Source organism: Panthera tigris, chromosome D1 (assembly GCF_018350195.1).
Source record: "Panthera tigris isolate Pti1 chromosome D1, P.tigris_Pti1_mat1.1, whole genome shotgun sequence".
Lineage (NCBI taxonomy): Eukaryota > Metazoa > Chordata > Mammalia > Carnivora > Felidae > Panthera > Panthera tigris.
Window position 1 is genome coordinate 30,788,761 of NC_056669.1, and position 19,303 is coordinate 30,808,063.

Genomic DNA, 19,303 nt, shown 5'->3' on the forward strand with positions numbered 1-19,303 from the left:
GGAGTTCCTAAGGTGGGTCTCTGGAAACAGTCACTGGGACTGTTCATCTGTTTTGCCTTTAACAAATGCTGGAGATTGAGAGTTTAATATTTATTCTTCTTGATGGTAGTAGAATTTACCAACCCATAGAATGTAGGCTGTCTGGGACTTCGCAGGCATAGGCATCGGTTGTTTAATCTTGTCTATCCACTGTGCAGACCCTAATTTTTAGAAGTTCACTGCAAAACCAGTTGCTTTGGATCTCTTGATAACACCAGGGAATTGATTAATAGATCTTCCCCAATCTATAACTCTACTGAGAGACCAAATGAAAAGTCAAGAGTGAAAGAAAGGAAAAAGTTTAATTAGAAATTGAATAGAAGAAGCCAGTGGATTGGAGTAGTCTGGGCTCTTATCCAGGACTTACTAGATATCCAGGGAATGGTGTTATTTGCCTTCAGTTGAAAGCCTTAGAGAGTATGGCAAATGTCTCCTGGTTTGGACTAATTGGGACATGGTGTTTTCTTGTCTAATGCCAAAAGTTTTTTCTTCCTTTTTTTTTTTAAAGTTTGTTTATTTATTTTGAGAGAGAGAGAGAGAGAGAGCGCGCGTGCTCACTGCCCCTCTGGAGAGGAACAGAAAAAGAGGGAGAAAGGGAGAGAGAGAGTATGTGTGTGAGTAGGGGAGGGGCTGAGAGAAAGGGAGAGGGAGAGAGAGAGAAAGAAGAGAGAGAGAGAGAGAATGAGAAGGGGAGGGAGAGAGAATCCTAAGCTGGCTCTGCACTGTCAGCACACAGCCTGGCTCAGGGCTCGATCTCATAAACTGTGAGATCATGACCTGAGCCAAAACCAAAATTGGACATACTTGACTGAGCCACCCAAGCACCCCAAAAGTTTTTCCTGCCAAAGCTTCTATATTAAGGATCCTTTTGCTCAGTGCTAATTTCTTATATCTTCCTTTGCTGAAGTTGGAGCTTTCCTGGGGAAAGTGACAAATTTCTTTATATTTTTCAGGGTATGGGGCACTGCTAACAGAGAACGGAGAATATACATCTGAGTACCTCGTATTTCAAGAGTTTTTTACCTCTTCTTTTGGTATCTAGAAACAACCTCAATCTGAAAGATAACTCAGCCTCTCAATTTGTCTCTGTCTTGTGAAGAGGAGATTGAGGGAATGGATAAAGATGTGTTTTTTGGGAGATATCCAGTTTATTTTATTATTAGGCACTGGGGATTCAAATATGCACAAAATACAGGGCCCACCCTCTAGGTGCTCAACATCAAGGCCTATGTTTCTTAGTCTTGATTGTACATTGGCGTCCTCTGTGGAACTTGTAAAAGCCAGAGGTGCCAGGCCCTTCCCAGAGCTGTTAGATAAGTATGTCTTTGTTGAAAAGGGGGAGGGGAGGGTCAGAATCTGAGCATATTTATTTTCCCATTGGACTTTAGCAGATTCTGATGAGCATCCAAGGGTTTAGAGCTACTGGTCCAGCAGTGGGCTTGATGTACCACCTCCTTTTCCAGGACAGCAGGGCATCCTGCCTTAGAGCTGAAATAGATATGAAAGGAATCTCACTCAATTACTGCCTACCTCATGGTTCTTTCTGGAATTGGGAAGAACTGGGCCCTTCATTCTTGGTGGTTTGGGGATAGCAGGGTAAATGGTGCCCTTGAATGGGTTGGAGGAGGATCTCAGAATGGCCCAATCTCCTATTTTTCATTGAAGGGGTTCCCATGCCTCAGCGACCAGATTTAATACCTAAGGCAATATATAAGTCACTGCGAACACCATACTACATTGCACTGTGGGATGTCATACCCTACCTAAAGGAGGTAAGCTTTTTCTGGGTGTAAAAGCATGGGATAGCCTTTGGACAGAAGAGAGAGGAGGGAAAGGCTTAGCTCAAAGAATAGGAAGTAAATTATTAGGGAACCCAAAACAATCCTTAGCCATTTTAATTCCATCTCCTAATTTTACAGTTCAGAATAATAAATAAGAATTATTTAGAATTCTAGAATAAGAATTCGGGAACATACAGAAATTTTAAATTTGAAGAAACAGTATAAACATTACAGGATATTAGGAAATGTCCTTTCAATAGTGTAGCCAAGAAGAGATCCCTGCCTTCTGAAGATGGTTACAATAAAGGCACACTGATTGAATCTAAGGCAATGATTTTTAAACTTTTGGTTTAGTAGGGGGACTCCTTCAAACTCACTGCAATATTCAGTACATAAGGCATGTACTGGTTAAATCAGGTGTGGTAATTCTGAGGCTCGGTACTTACATCCTATGAGTCAGCCATCCTTTCCCTAGGATGGCATATATTAGGATGGCCCATGTGCCACTTCTGACTTACCTGTAGGGTTTGAAGGAGCACAGTTTGAAAACTGATGGTCCAGAGGAAAACCTGCAGAGTTATTCGCATAATACTTAGTAAACATTGGTGTTTGGAGAATTGTATTGTCAAGGTGTTGTTTTGGGGAACTTCCAGTCTAATAGGGAGGAAAGGTGAGTACAGTAGCAATTAGGGAGTCATGGGTCCTATAGTAGAGGAATGAAGGCAGCACAGCATTGTCAAGGGAACACAGTGTTGTGTTAAAGAGTCTAAGCTCTGGAGTAAGATTAGGTTTGAATCTTTGCTCCAATATTTACCTTGGGGTGCTCATTTAACCTCATTCTAAGTTTCCTTATCTGGAAAATGAGACTAATAATTGCACTGACCTCACAGGAGTGTGGTGTGGATTAAGACACTAATATCTGAACCTGGCACACAGTAAGTGCTGTGTGTGCGCTAGCTGCTATATTATTATTTAGAGATATGGTCAGCATGCTGGACAATCACAGGACCCAAGATTATATCCCAGTTGAGGTGATTTTGAGATCCAAAGGATGATTAGGGGCTTAATGTGAGGAACAATGGAGTAGAATAGAGGAAGGAAAGGAATTTGAGGCATAGTGGACACCATTTGCAAAGACATGGAAGGAACTGCATGCTTGGGGAACTGCAAATAGGACTGGAATGAAAAGTATTTGTGGGAGAGCACCAAGTAAGGAACCAGGTAGCATATGTTGGAGGGCCTTTGTGTTTTGTTTTAACCATTTTCTTATGGAATTTTGAAGACATGAACAAATGGCAGAAAAAAAAGTAATGAACTTCTATGTGCTCAACACCCAGCCTCAACTTTATTAATGTATGTTTCATGTAATATTGTTAAATGAAATTAATATTGTTTCATTTATACACTTATTCTCCCCTTCTTCTACTCTTTTTAACATTTTTGAGAGAGAGAGTGTGTGTGAAAGGGGGAGAGGGGCAGAGAGAGAGAGAGAGAGAGAGAGAGAGAGAATCCCAAGCAGGCACCACATTGAGCTCAGAGCCGATGCAGGACTTGATCCCACGAAACTGGGATCATGGACCAGAGCTGAAATCAAGAGGCAGATGCTCAACTGACTGAGCCATCAGGCACCCCAAGATTATATAATTTCAGCTACAAATAATTCAATATGTATCTGAAAAGATAAGAACTCTTTCAGTGATTTACTAGGAAATATTTTTTAATAGTTTTTTTTTTTAATTTTGTTTATTTATTTATTTTGAGAGAGAGGAGGGGCAGAGAGAGAGAGGGAGAGAGAGAATGCCAAGCAGGCTCTGTGGTGTCAGCACAGAGCCCTACTCCGGGCTTGATATCACCAACTGTGAGATCATGACCTGAGCTGAAATCAAGAGTTGGAAGCTTAACCTACTGAGCCACCCCTGTGCGTCTCCTGGGAAATATTTAGTAATAGTCTCTCTAGAAGAAAAAACTCTGATTAGTAGTGTTTGCCAATTCCTGTGGTCTAAGTACTCCCTCTATAGCTAATTTCAAGCCTCTAGCATGACAACACTGAATACAGAGGTAAAATACAGGGTTGGGAAGAGATGTGCACAATTGGCCCTCATGAGCTGGTCCAGACTGGCTTATAGCAGAGCACTGCTGAAAATCATAAAATATCCAGCGTTCAGATTTTCTCAATTATCTCATAATTTTTTTAGCATTTAGTTGTTAATATCAGGTCCAATTGAGGTCAGTTACACATTGCATTTAGTTGATAGTCTCTTAAATCTCTTTTAATCTAAGGATGTTTTTTCCATCTGTTTATTGCATTTATTTGTTGAAGAAGCTGTAGAATTCCCCACTTTCTGGATTTTGTTGATTAGGTCCCCATGTATCTGAGAACATATCTTTATATTCTCTACATTTTCTGTAAACTAATTTAGATGCTTGATGAGATTTAAGTTAGGTGCTTTTTAAAAAATGTTTATTTTTGAGAGGGGGTGGAGGGGCAGAGAGAGAGGGAGACACAGAATCCAAAGCAGGTTCCAGGCTCTGAGCTGTCAGCACAGAGCCTGACATGGAGCTCAAACCCACAAAGTGAGAGATCATGACCAACTGACTGAGCCACCCAGGCGCCCCTAGCTTAGGTGCTTTTTAAAATATTGTTTGCAAGTATACTTCATAGGTGGTGCTGTTATATTTTTTATGCATCATATTCCAGGCACATAATGGCTGGTCATTTCTGTGTTCATAATTGATCAGAGGGGTTCAGGAGTAGTTAGCCCAGTCTATCCATTGTCAATGTTCCCATCAGCCTTTTACCTAATGGTTTTAGCAGTCATTAACAATTATTACCTACATCCAATATTTCATTGAGGCTTTTAAAATAGTATAATTCTAATTCTATCATTCCTTCTGCATGTATACACTTGAAGTCTTCTACGTAGAAGAACTTCCCTTCACTAATTTTCCTGTCACCTTGATGTACAGTTTGTAAAGAAAAGTTAGGACAGAAATTCAAATATTTTCTTTTATCAGAAACTGAATTTATTCCTGGATATCCTCCAAAGGTGACCAATGAGGTGTTTTGCTGTTATTGTCTTTGATTATAACTCACATTAAAAATATTATTTTTAATTGAAGTATAGTTGACATGTAATATTATGTTAGTTTCAGGTGTACAAGATAGTGATTTGAAAATTATGTACATTACAAAATGCTCGGCACAATGAATACAGTTACTGTCACCATACAAAGTTATTATAGTATTACTGACTATATTCCCTATGCTGTACTTTTTTTTTTTTTTTTTTAATTTTTTTTTTTAACGTTTATTTATTTTTGAGACAGAGAGAGACAGAGCATGAATGGGGGAGGGTCAGAGAGAGGGAGACACAGAATTGAAACAGGCTCCGGGCTCTGAGCTGTCAGCACAGGGGCCCGATGCGGGGCTCGAACTCACGGACCGCGAGATCGTGACCTGAGCCAAAGTCGGAGCTCAACCGACTGAGCCACCCAGGCGCCCCCCTATGCTGTACTTTTTAATCCCCGTGACTTATTTATTTTATACTTGGAATTTTTACCTTTTAATGTCCTTCACCTATTTTCTTCAGTCTTGCCATACCCTCCCATCTGGCAATCATCAGTTTGTTCTCTGTATTTATGAGTCTCTCTGTTTGCCTTGTTTTTCAGATTCCAGATATAAATGAAATCACATGGTATTTGTCTTTGTCTGACTTATTTCAGTTAGTATAATACTCTCTAGGTCCATCCATGTTGCTGTGAATGGCAAGACTTTATTTTTTATGGCTGAGTAATAGTTCAGTGTGATATATATATATATATATATATATATATATATATATATATATATACACATACATACATACCACCTCTTCTTTGGCCATTCATCTATCAGTGAACATTTAGGTTGCTTCCATATCTTAACTATTGTAAATAATGTTGCAATAAACATAAGGGTACATATATCTTTTCAAAATAGTGTTTTTGTTTCCTTCAGGTAAATGTCCAGTGGTGGAATTATTGAGTCATATGGTGTTTCTATTTTCAAATTTTGAGGAATCTCCATAACTGTTTTCCACAGTGGCTACACCAAATTCCCACCAACAGTGCATGAAAGTTACTTTTTCTCCACATCTTTGCCAACACTTGCTATATTTTATCTTTTTGATACTAGCCATTCTGACTGGTGTGAGGTGACATCTCATTGTGGTTTTGATTTGCATTTCCCTGGTGATTAGTGACATTTAGAACTTTTTAATGTGTGTATTGACCATTGGTATTTCTTTTTTGGAAAAATGTCTATTTAGGTCCTCCGCCTATTTTTTTTTTTTTGATTATTTGTTTTTTATGGTATGAGTTCTTTATGTGTTTTGGATACTAACCCTTTATTGGATATATAATTTGCAAATACTTTCTCCAAATCAGTAGGTTGCCTTCTCATTTTGTTGATGGTTTCCTTTGCTGTGCAGAAGCTTTTAGTTTGATGTAGTCCCATTGTTTATTTTTGCTTTTGTTTCCCTTGCCTGGGGAAACAGATCCAAAGAAAGATTGCTAAGGGTGATGTCCAAGGGTTTATGGCCTGTGTTTTCTTTTAGGAGTGTTATAGTTTGAGGTCTCACATTTAGGTCTTTAATCAATCCATTTTAAGTTTATTTTTGTGTTAAACATGGTCCAGTTTCATTCTTTTTGTGTGTAGCTATCCTCCCCAACACCATTTATTTTTTTAATGTAATTAATTAATTAATTAACATTCAAGTTAGCATATACTGCAATAATGATTTCAGGAGTAGATTCCAGTGATTAATCCCGTATGTGTAACATCCAGTGCTCATCCAAACAAGTGTCTTCCTTAATGCCCCTTACCCATTTAGTCCATCCCCCCCCACAATACCTCCAGCAACCCTCAGTTTGCTCTCTGTATTTAAAAGTCTCTTATGTTTTGTCCCCTTCCTTGTTTTTATATTATTTTTGCTTCCCTTCCCTTATGTTCATCTGTTTTGTATCTTAAATTCCACATATGAGTCAAGTTATATGATATTTGTCTTTCTCTGACTGACTAATTTCACTTAGCATAATACCCTCTAGTTCCAGCCACAATGAGATATACAATTGTGTATATATACACAATATCCATTGTGTATATATCCACCACATTTTCTTTATCTTTCCATACTTTGGCTATTGTTGATAGCACTGCTATAAACATTGAGGTGCATGTGCCCCTTTGAAACAGCACACCTGTATCCCTTGGATAAATACCTAGAAACCTCATCACCATATATTGAAGAGACTCCTCCCCATTGTATTATTGCCTCCTTTGTAATAGATTAATTGTTTTATTGTGGGCAAGGTTAGCTCTCTCCTCCTCAGGCCAGAAGTTGCTTATGAGATGGTGTGCCAGTGGTTTGGTTCCATTGCATCTTGGCCTCCTCTTTATGTTTCTAGCTATGGAACATCAGTTTTGCCAGTCTTTTGTTTTCAGAATGAGCTGTACAATGTTCACCTGTAGCCTTGATGTATCTGTGGGAGGAGATGAGGTCAGAATCTTTCTCTGCTGTCATGTTTCCAAGATCTTCCTGAAAACTCGCCCTTTTCTCTTTTCTTTTTAACGCTTTAACATATTTCTACCTCATTGCAGTCATTCCTTTTTTCCCCCCAATGGAAAGATCATTTAATGTTTTTTTTTATTTATTTATTTATTTATTTATTTATTTTTTTTAATCTTCCAAATCTTTTTTTTAATTTTTTTTATTTTTTAATATATGAAATTTACTGTCAAATTGGTTTCTATACAACACCCAGTGCTCATCCCAAAAGGTGCCCTCCTCAATACCCATCACCCACCCTGCCCTCCCTCCCACCCCCCATCAACCCTCAGTTTGTTCTCAGTTTTTAACAGTCTCTTATGCTTTGGCTCTCTCCCACTCTAACCTCTTTTTTTTTTTTTCCTTCCCCTCCCCCATGGGTTTCTGTTACGTTTCTCAGGATCCACATAACAGTGAAACCATATGGTATCTGTCTTTCTCTGTATGGCTTATTTCACTTAGCATCACACTCTCCAGTTCCATCCACGTTGCTACAAAAGGCCATATTTCATTTTTTTCTCATTGCCACGTAGTATCCCATTGTGTATATAAACCACAATTTCTTTATCCATTCATCAGTTGATGGACATTTAGGCTCTTTCCATAATTTGGCTATTGTTGAGAGTGCTGCTATAAACATTGGGGTACAAGTGCCCCTATGCATCAGTACTCCTGTATCCCTTGGATAAATTCCTAGCAGTGCTATTGCTGGGTCATAGGGTAGGTCTATTTTTAACTTTCTGAGGAACGTCCACACTGCTTTCCAGAGCGGCTGCACCAATTTGCATTCCCACCAACAGTGCAAGAGGGTTCCTGTTTCTCCACATCCTCTCCAGCATCTGTAGTCTCCTGATTTGTTCATTTTGGCCACTCTGACTGGCGTGAGGTGATATCTGAGTGTGGTTTTGATTTGTATTTCCCTGATGAGGAGCGACGTTGAACATCTTTTCATGTGCCTGTTGGCCATCCGGATGTCTTCTTTAGAGAAGTGTCTATTCATGTTTTCTGCCCATTTCTTCACTGGGTTATTTGTTTTTCGGGTGTGGAGTTTGATGAGCTCTTTATAGATTTTGGATACTAGCCCTTTGTCCGATATGTCATTTGCAAATATCTTTTCCCATTCCGTTGGTTGCCTTTTAGTTTTGTTGGTTGTTTCCTTTGCTGTGCAGAAGCTTTTTATCTTCATAAGGTCCCAGTAATTCACTTTTGCTTTTAATTCCCTTGCCTTTGGGGATGTGCCGAGTAAGAGATTGCTACGGCCGAGGTCAGAGAGGTCTTTTCCTGCTTTCTCCTCTAAGGTTTTGATGGTTTCCTGTCTCACATTCAGGTCCTTTATCCATTTTGAGTTTATTTTTGTGAATGGTGTGAGAAAGTGGTCTAGTTTCAACCTTCTGCATGTTGCTGTCCAGTTCTCCCAGCACCATTTGTTAAAGAGACTGTCTTTTTTCCATTGGATGTTCTTTCCTGCTTTGTCAAAGATGAGTTGGCCATACGTTTGTGGGTCTAGTTCTGGGGTTTCTATTCTATTCCATTGTTCTATGTGTCTGTTTTTATGCCAATACCATGCTGTCTTGATGATTACAGCTTTGTAGCCTCTACAAAGGCTACAGCTTTGTAGCCTCTACTTTAGCCTCTAAAGTCAGGGATTGTGATGCCTCCCGCTTTGGTCTTCTTCTTCAAAATTACTTTGGCTATTCGGGGCCTTTTGTGGTTCCATATGAATTTTAGGATTGCTTGTTCTAGTTTCGAGAAGAATGCTGGTGCAATTTTGATTGGGATTACATTGAATGTGTAGATAGCTTTGGGTAGTACTGACATTTTGACAATATTTATTCTTCCAATCCATGAGCAGGGAATGTCTTTCCATTTCTTTATATCTTCTTCAATTACCTGCAAAAGCTTTCTATAGTTTTCAGCATACAGATCTTTTACATCTTTGGTTAGATTTATTCCTAGGTATTTTATGCTTCTTGGTGCAATTGTGAATGGGATCAGTTTCTTTATTTGTCTTTCTGTTGCTTCATTGTTAGTGTATAAGAATGCAACTGATTTCTGTACATTGATTTTGTATCCTGCAACTTTGCTGAATTCATGTATCAGTTCTAGCAGACTTCTGGTGGAGTCTATCGGATTTTCCATGTATAATATCATGTCATCGGCAAAAAGTGAAAGCTTGACTTCATCTTTGCCAATTTTGATGCCTTTGATTTCCTTTTGTTGTCTGATTGCTGATGCTAGAATTTCCAGCACTATGTTAAACAACAGCGGTGAGAGTGGGCATCCCTGTCGTGTTCCTGATCTCAGGGAAAAAGCTCTCAGTTTTTCCCCGTTGAGGATGATGTTAGCTGTGGGCTTTTCATAAATGGCTTTTATCATCTTTAAGTATGTTCCTTCTATCCCAACTTTCTCAAGGGTTTTTATTAAGAAAGGGTGCTGGATTTTGTCAAAGGCCTTTTCTGCATCGATTGACAGGATCATATGGTTCTTCTCTTTTCTTTTGTTAATGTGATGTATCACGTTGATTGATTTGCGAATGTTGAACCAGCCCTGCAACCGAGGAATGAATCCCACTTGATCATGGTGAATAATTCTTTTTATATGCTGTTGAATTCAATTTGCTAGTATCTTATTGAGAATTTTTGCATCCATATTCATCAGGGATATTGGCCTGTAGTTCTCTTTTTTTACTGGGTCTCTGTCTGGTTTAGGAATCAAAGTAATACTGGCTTCATAGAATGAGTCTGGAAGTTCTCCTTCCCTTTCTATTTCTTGGAATAGCTTGAGAAGGATAAGTATTATCTCTGGTTTAAACGTCTGGTAGAACTCCCCTGGGAAGCCATCTGGTCCTGGACTCTTATTTGTTGGGAAACTTTTGATAACCGATTCAATTTCTTCGCTGGTTATGGGTCTGTTCAAGCTTTCTATTTCCTCCTGATTGAGTTTTGGAAGAGTGTGGGTGTTTAGGAATTTGTCCATTTCTTCCAGGTTGTCCAATTTGTTGGCATATAATTTTTCATAGTATTCCCTGATAATTGCTTGTATCTCTGAGGGATTGGTTGTAATAATTCCATTTTCATTCATGATTTTATCTATTTGGGTCATCTCCCTTTTCTTTTTGAGAAGCCTGACTAGAGGTTTGTCAATTTTGTTTATTTTTTCAAAAAACCAACTCTTGGTTTCGTCTGCTCTACAGTTTTTTTAGATTCTATATTGTTTATTTCTGCTCTGATCTTTATGATTTCTCTTCTTCTGCTGGGTTTAGGCTGCCTTTGCTGTTCTGCTTCTATTTCCTTTAGGTGTGCTGTTAGATTTTGTATTTGGGATTTTTCCTGTTTCTTGAGATAGGCCTGGATTGCAATGTATTTTCCTCTCAGGACAGCCTTTGCTGCGTCCCAAAGCATTTGGATTGTTCTATTTTCATTTTTGTTTGTTTCCATATATTTTTTAATTTCTTCTCTAATTGCCTGGTTGACCCACTCATTCGTTAGTAGGGTGTTCTTTAACCTCCATGCTTTTGGAGGTTTTCCAGACTTTTTCCTGTGGTTGATTTCAAGCTTCATAGCATTGTGGTCTGAAAGTATGCATGGTATAATTTCAATTCTTGTAAACTTATGAAGGGCTGTTTTGTGACCCAGTATATGATCTATCTTGGAGAATGTTCCATGTGCACTCGAGAGGAAAGTATATTCTGTTGCTTTGGGATGCAGAGTTCTAAATATATCTGTCAAGTCCATCTGATCCAATGTATCATTCAGGGCCCTTGTTTCTTTATTGACTGTGTGTCTAGATGATCTATCCATTTCTGTAAGTGGGGTGTTAAAGTCCCCTGCAATGACCACATTCTTATCAATAAGGTTGCTTATGTTTATGAGTAATTGTTTTATATATCTGGGGGCTCGGGTATTTGGCGCATAGACATTTATAATTGTTAGCTCTTCCTGATGGATAGACCCTGTAATTATTGTATAATGCCCTTCTTCATCTCTTGTTACAGCCTTTAATTTAAGGTCTAGTTTGTCTGATATAAGTATGGCTACTCCAGCTTTCTTTTGGTTTCCAGTAGCATGATAAATAGTTCTCCATCCCCTCACTCTCAATCTAAGGTGTCCTCAGATCTAAAATGAGTCTCTTGTAGACAGCAAATAGATGGGTCTTGTTTTTTAATCCATTCTGATACCCTATGTCTTTTGGTTGGCACATTTAATCCATTTACATTCAGTGTTATTATAGAAAGATACGGGTTTAGAGTCATTGTGATGTCTGTATGTTTTATGCTTGTAGTGATGTCTCTGGTACTTTGTCTCACAGGATCCCCCTTAGGATCTCTTGTAGGGCTGGTTTCGTGGTGACAAATTCCTTCAGTTTTTGTTTGTTTGGGAAGACCTTTATCTCTCCTTCTATTCTAAATGACAGACTTGCTGGATAAAGGATTCTCGGCTGCATATTTTTTCTGTTTAGCACACTGAAGATATCGTGCCAATCCTTTCTGGCCTGCCAAGTTTCAAAGGAGAGATCAGTCACGAGTCTTATAGGTCTCCCTTTATATGTGAGGGCACGTTTATCCCTTGCTGCTTCCAGAATTTTCTCTTTATCCTTGTATTTTGCCAGTTTCACTATGATATGTCGTGCAGAAGATGGATTCAAGTTACGTCTGAAGGGAGTTCTCTGTGCCTCTAGGATTTCAATGCCTTTTTCCTTCCCCAGTTCAGGGAAGTTCTCAGCTATAATTTGTTCAAGTACCCCTTCAGCACCTTTCCCTCTCTCTTCCTCCTCTGGGAACCAATTATGCGTATATTATTTCTTTTTAGTGTATCACTTAGTTCTCTAATTTTTCCCTCATACTCCTGGATTTTTTTATCTTTCAGCTTCCTCTTTTTCCATAACTTTATCTTCTAGTTCACCTATTCTCTCCTCTGCCTCTTCAATCCGAGCCGTCGTCGTTTCCATTTTGTTTTCCATTTCGTTTAAAGCGTTTTTCAGCCCCTCGTGACTGTTCCTTAGTCCCTTGACCTCTGTGGCAAGAGATTCTCTGCTGTCCTGTATACTGTTTTCAAGCCCAGAGATTAATTTTATGACTATTATTCTAAATTCACTTTCTGTTCTATTATTTAAATCCTTTTTGATCAGTTCATTAGCTGTTGTTATTTCCTGGAGATTATTTTGAGGGGAATTCTTCCGTTTGGTCATTTTGGATAGTCCCTGGAGTGGTGAGGACCTGCAGGACACTTCCCCTGTGCTGTGGTGTATAACTGGAGATGGTGGGCAGGGCCACAGTCCGACCCGATGTCTGCCCCCAGCCCACTGCTGGGGCCACAGTCAGACTGGTGTGTGCCTTCTCTTCCCCTCTCCTAGGGGCGGGATTCACTGTGGGGTAGCGTGGCCCGTCTGGGCTACTTGCACACTGCCAGGCTTGTGGTGCTGGGGATCTGGCGTATTAGCTGGGGTGGGTAGGCAAGGTGCACGGGGGCAGGAGGGGCAGGCTTAGCTCACTTCTCCTTAGGTGATCCACTTCAGGAGGGGCCCTGTGGCAGCGGGAGGGAGTCAGATCCGCTGCTGGAGGTTTGGCTCCGCAGAAGCACAGAGTTGGGTGTTTGCGCGGAGGGAGCAAGTTCCCTGGCAGGAACTGGTTCTCTTTGGGATTTTGGCTGGTGGATGGGCAAGGGAGATGGCGCTGGCGAGCGCCTTTGTTCCCCGCCAAGCTGAGCTCTGCTGTCCGGGGGCTCAGCAGCTCTCCCTCCCTTTGTCCTCCAGCCTTCCCGCTTTCTGAGCAGAGCTGTTAACTTATGACCTCCCAGACGCTAAGTCGCGCTTGCTGTCGGAACACAGTCCGTCCCGCCCCTCCGCTTTTGCCAGCCAGACTCGGGGGCTCTGCTTGGCTGGCGAGCCGCCCCTCTGCCCCGGCTCCCTCCCGCCAGCCCGTGGAGCGTGCACCGCCTCGCCGCCCTTCCTACCCTCTTCCGTGGGCCTCTCATCTGCACTTGGCTCCGGAGACTCTGTTCTGCTAATCCTCTGGCGGTTTTCTGGGTTCTTTAGGCAGGTGTAGGTGGAATCTAAGTGATCAGCAGGACGCGCGGTGAGCCCAGCGTCCTCCTACGCCACCATCTTCCCTCCCTCTCCCCTCATTTAATGTTTTGACCCCAATCCATGGATAGATATAAGCAAGTTACAATATTCCCTAAGGCTTAAGATAACAATGTTATCCTTGAATTACATAATTTTTATAGCTAGTTTTTGACCATGGATAATTTATGGATTCTGAATATTATAACCAGAGCCTAGCCTAAAAATCATAGGGTATTGCAAAAAAGATGCATATTGGGTTGATCTGCAATCATTAGAAAGTTAAGGGGTGTTTTCTTTCATTAGCATTGTTGCGAGTAGTTTCTTCTTCCACTGGTATTGCTAAAAATTGCTGTTTAAAATTTTCTATGCACCACTAATTTAAGACAACTATGCTAGATTAAGTTGTTTCATACTAGTTCATTTAGGGCTTCCATTTGCACTCCTCAAAGGTTTTATGTATTTCTCAAATGCTTCATGACTCATTAATTTATCCAGTTCTGAAGGATTATTGAGTGTTACCTTGATCACTACATAACCATCTTTGAAACAAGATTTGTTGACAAATCATGGATTTTCTGCAAGACTTCATTAATTTCATTACTTTTCCTGTTAGAGGAGAGTAGAGTTCACTAGCAGTTTTCACACTTTCCAAAGCACCAAACTTCTCTTATTTGTTCAATTTTGTCCCAACTCAGACACACTACAGTAAACAACATCTCCTAAAGCTTCTTGTACAGAATTGCTGATTCCCACTGTTCCAATACCATTTTCTGTTGTTATCCATTCACATTTCTGTGAATTTACTCTTGGAGAGCAGAGCGGGTGCCTGCACTCAGCCCCTGGCCCATGGCAGGCAGGGCATGGCAGGTACAGAGAGGGTGTCCAGGCTGCAGGCCGCATGCTCTGCACCACTCCTAGTGCCCTGTGCCTGCAGTCATTCCTTTTGATACTCAAATTGTCCCATCTCCTTTAGGCTGGCTCCTTTGCCCTCTTGACAGGAGTCCAATAGCTTTTGATGTCTTCTTTGCATTTTGGTCCCCCAGGATGTTTCAGGCTGTGTGGCTCCACAGACTTGAGTATTTCTCCAAGGCAGTCTGAAGGGCCATGTTTTTATACTGAGAAACTTGAACATCTCCCTGAAAGTTGTAGGAAGCTATTTTATTTTATTAAAAAACTTCTAATGTTAATTTATTTTTGAGAGAGAGAGAGAGAGAGAGAGAGAGAGAGAGAGAGAGAGAGAATGAGCTGGGGAGGGGCAGAGAGAGAGAGGGAGAAACAGAATTTAAAACAGGCTTCAGGCTGAGCTGTCAGCACAGAGCCCAAAGCGGGGCTCAAACTTGGGAAGGGAGAGATCATAACCTGAACCAAAGTCAGGCACTCAACTAACTGAGCCACCCAGGTACTCCTGTAGGAAGCTATTTTAAAACTTGGTAATTTGATGACCAGCTTTGCATTTCAGAATGATATCTTTGGTAGCTCTATGGGGGAGGGAGTGGACTGTGGCCCTGTCAGAACACTGAAATTGAGTAGAAATCTACAAAAGTGGAGTTTAGATAATGGGAGTGAAGGATTAGATATTTTGAGTCAGACTCTAAAAGAGGTGATGACTCGTTGATGGGAGATATTGGAGAGGAGGAAGAGGGGGAGACATTGTTCATGCTTTTTACCTTCTTGACTGGGTGGTTGGTGTTGCTCTTTTGGGAAAGGAAAAAGAGTAGGATGGGTCAGTGTGGTGAATACAGTTTGGGAGATACTGTGCTAGAATCATCTAAGCATTTTCAGATGAGGAAGTCCAGGGGTGCCTGGATGGCTCAGTTGGTAAAGCATGTGGCTCAATCTTGGGGTTATGGGTTCGGGCACCATTTTGGATATATAGATTACATTAAAAAATTATTCACTTAAAAAAAAATCCAGATAGAGAAATCCAACAGATGTGGGGGTTAATAGACATTAAGTGCTTTAGGTCAGTGTTAGATAAGCAGATTCATGAATAGAATAGTCATAGTCAGACCATGGGTTAGGATAGTTTCTCTTAAGTAGGCTTCACGCCCAGCGTTGGAGCCCAATGTGGGGTTTGAATACACCTGAGATCAAGACCTGAGCTGAGGTCGAGAGCCAGAGGCTTAACCAAGGGAGCCACACAGGAGCCCCAGGATGATTTATCTTAGTGTATGAAGGTACAAGAGGAGAAGGCCAAGGGTAGACAGAATCTGGACCTGGAATGGAGTTCCTGAAATCTGGAGTCTAGTCCAGACTCTATTATGAATTGTTGAGCAAGTTCAACAGATCAGTCTCTTTCCTTGATTTCAGCTTTTCCATCTGAAAAACAAGAATACATTACTGTCTAGCACATGCAGAAATATATGATGCTGGTTTGGAAAACAAAAGGGCATTTATATGTGACACTTAAGCATGATTACCATTACATATTCCTTTGTTATACTCCTGTCCTTGAGACTCTTGGGGCAATTCCTTTGGAGAAGTGGGCTTTGGGTTCAGGTTTCTGAAATTTTTCTCTCCAACCTGATCATGCAGCCTGGTTTTTGTTCCTGTTTCTGCCACAGGCCATCAGCTCTGTCAAGCCCATTTGCATGGAGAAGCTGTCTGTGAACCAGGGGAACGGTCAGTCCTCTGGGTACATACTTTATGAGGTTATGATCTCCACTGGTGGCCTCCTTACCACAAAGAATCATGTTCAAGACCGAGGTCAGGTAGGGGCCAGTGGATGGGTCCCCCAGTGACATTTCTCTGCTGGTAAAATCCAGTGGTGTGGCTAAGGTGAATTTCTAAATGATAGTCAAATCTTTTTGACCTTCAAAAAATCATCACTATTTCTTAACCTCTGTCACTTCAGTGAAATGTTCGATATGTAAGCTACTGCTGTCACAGGTCTAAGATATGTAAACATTCCCAGGGTGGGAGTACTCATTGAACCCTTATAGGAGTTGATGGGATTCTCTATGGAGACTTGGGAGGAGCTTCAGAAGTCCCAGTTCTTATTGTACAGTAATCCCTACATTTAAATAACACATTAAAATTGGCTCTTCTCACTTAATTCACAAAACACTCATCTAAGATATTTATTACAAATGACACCTCAGAGAAGTTCAATGGTTGTTGACTAGAAAACAGCAGAGCTTAGTGGAAAGGCTTCAACATTACACTCCAAGTTAAGAGCTGGCGGAGTTTCCTCAGGTCTTGGTGAAATTCTCCTTCTCTTTCCACCTCTGTGCCATTTGTGTCATCTTTTTCCAAAGGTGCTGGTCCTCCTGAATGTGACACCCTTCCCTCCCTCACCTGAGCTGCAGACCCAGATTCCCTGTTTGCTGAACATTTTTCTTCACTTAGATATTATGTGTCATTGACTTTTCAAACTCCTCATGTCCAGCACCAGATTCATTACCCTCCTCATCCTGTGCTCCTTACATCAGTCCACAGACTTGTAGCCTCCCAAACTGAAAATGCTGCTTCCTTCATTCTCTCTTTATACCTTGTTCTCACCTGGCTCCTGCATGGTGCAGTATTACTCAGTGGGTCTTTCTTTCTTTCCTTCTTTCTTCCTTCCTTCTTTCCTTCCTTCCAAGTTTATTTATTTATTTTGGGTGGGGGAAGGACAGAGAGTGAGGGAGACAGGATCCCAAGCAGGCTCTGCAGAGCCCTACTTGGGGCTTGAACTCAAGCACTGCGAGATCATGACCTGAGCCAAAATCAGGAGTTGGATGCTTAACCGCCTGAGCCACCCAGGCAGCCCTCAGTGGGTCTTCTTTCAAACTCCATGCTGACATTGCCTTAGAAGCGCCCTTGTATCTTTCCTATACTACCGTTAGAGCCTCATAACTCTATATCAGATAGCTCACTTTTCCCCTCTTCCTTGCTAAAACCCTCCCTCACAGTGCCACCCATTTCCTTCCCAAGGTAAAATCCTCAGCGTTCCACCTGTCCCACCTACAGTCTTCCATTGATTTTCCCAGTCACTTGCCCATATGTTTGTAAATAGCCTGTACTCTGCTGAGGGTCAGAACTTGTTACTGCCTCCTCTGTGCATCTGTGGCATTCTGTTCTCAGCTTCATGTTAGCTATTGTGAAGTGTTCTAGTCATTTCTTTGTGTCACTCTCCAAGTTTCTCAGTGGCTGGGGTTTTGTTTTAAGCTTGGTGACTCCTTGCCCAAGTCATTCAATAAATACTTATAGAGTATATACACCTTGTAATTAGACTCTAAATAGCTTAAAGAGTGAATTCTGTGTTCTGTATAGTATTAACATTTGTGTTTTTAATATTTGTGGATTCTAATTTTTATAGTTTCCTAGTCCAATTTCATTTGAAAATTATAACCTAACTCAAATAATCTCAGAGGAAAATTATGTATCCTTCTGTGATCCTGCATGGCTAGAGCAGATTCTTGAGGGTGACTTCATCTGAATCTGAAGCAGTATAACAGGTAATAGAAAAGAAATGGGTGTACATCCAGATCATTCTTAAAATGAGAAATAGTGGTGGCAGAAGCCTTTCCAGATTAGGATCTGGGGAAACCTGGAAGATTGGATTTATTATGAGAATGAACCATGCAGGCCAGACAGGTGGATGCCTGCTGTACTTGTAGCCCCTGCTTGCCCTTAGGCCACCATTTCTTTTACTTTTTTTTAAGAGAGAGAAAGAGTGCTAGCCATAGAGAGGGAGAGAGACACAGAAAGAGAGAATCCCAAGCAGACTGTGTGGAGCCATCCAGGTGACCCTGACCACCATTTCCTTTACAATATCCATTAATTCTATACCTTCCTTTTCTCCTCATTCCTTGAAGGTCTTTTGAGTTTCATTATTTCCCTCCTTACCCTGTAGTATAGCCAGGGCCCATATTTGGCACCAGGACATTCTTCTTTGGATTTTTCCTTATATATCTCATGGCTCTATTGCTTTGAATGTGTTTTAGGTTTGTGAACTTGTAGTCACCTTGTAATATTATGGGAGACAAAGTTAATCATTCCCCTAGAACTTGTCTTCTTTGCTTTTCCAAGGATCATTTTGTCCCTTTTCTTATGAGGACCTAATAGTGCTTTTCTCTTTATTTGGCAGGTGTTTTTGAATGAGAATTATCTAGGGGTCCTGGACCATTTCACTAACCAGCTGACTATTCACACCAAAATGGTATATAATCCAATGTTAATATAATCCATGGACTAATAGTTCAATGCCTGCCCAGGCTGCAGGCTCATTGTAAGCATGACCTGGCCCAGTGATAGCCTGTTTTCTCTTCCACTTTGGAATGTTCCTTGCATAGGAACTCACAAAGGATGAGGGAGAGTTGTATGTGTTTCTAAATTATAGGTATACATGCTTTGGGTGAACAGAACTTCACCACATTGGATATTTGCTGCTCAAAAAAACTCTAGGTTTGTTGCCAGCCTCAAGAGTCTCTTGTAAAATATCCAAGTGACTATTTTCTGAAAGGTTTGATATGGGGTTGGGGGTGAGAGTGCGGGGGATATGAAGATCAGGGGCCCAAAGGTTTGCCTCTAGAGCTGGAGGTCTGCATGTTTCTGAGGTCTGCTGTCTGTCTGTCACCCTGCATATGACCTCATCCGAGTTTCAGAGGATTCTTAAGAGATCTACAGAAGAGTGCTTGAGTGGTACCCATTCTAACTGGTCTGTCTTGGACAGGACTACAAAGATATCCCAACACTGAGGATCCTGGTGGAGAATCAAGGCCGCCTTGCCTATGGGAAGGACATCAATAAGGAGAGAAAAGGTGGGCCCCCTTCCTTCCAAGGGTGGAGAAGGTTGAGACCTTAAGGCACTGAATTCCTGTCATTCTGAGGACAGTCATGGCCAAGTGCATG

General features: G+C 41.0%; 1 protein-coding gene across 1 annotated transcript in view; it reads left to right on the forward strand.

Annotated features, from left to right (window-relative positions):
• LOC107179665 (beta-galactosidase-1-like protein 2) overlaps positions 1–19,303 on the forward strand; it is a gene marked incomplete at its 5' end in the record, with an annotated part of 57,931 nt that overhangs the window by 35,470 nt on the left and 3,158 nt on the right. The window contains 4 exons of the mRNA XM_042959595.1: positions 993–1,073; positions 1,705–1,811; positions 18,540–18,611; positions 19,125–19,212. Coding sequence (XP_042815529.1) covers positions 993–1,073; positions 1,705–1,811; positions 18,540–18,611; positions 19,125–19,212 — 348 coding nt within the window. The remainder of the gene's footprint in view (positions 1–992; positions 1,074–1,704; positions 1,812–18,539; positions 18,612–19,124; positions 19,213–19,303) is intronic.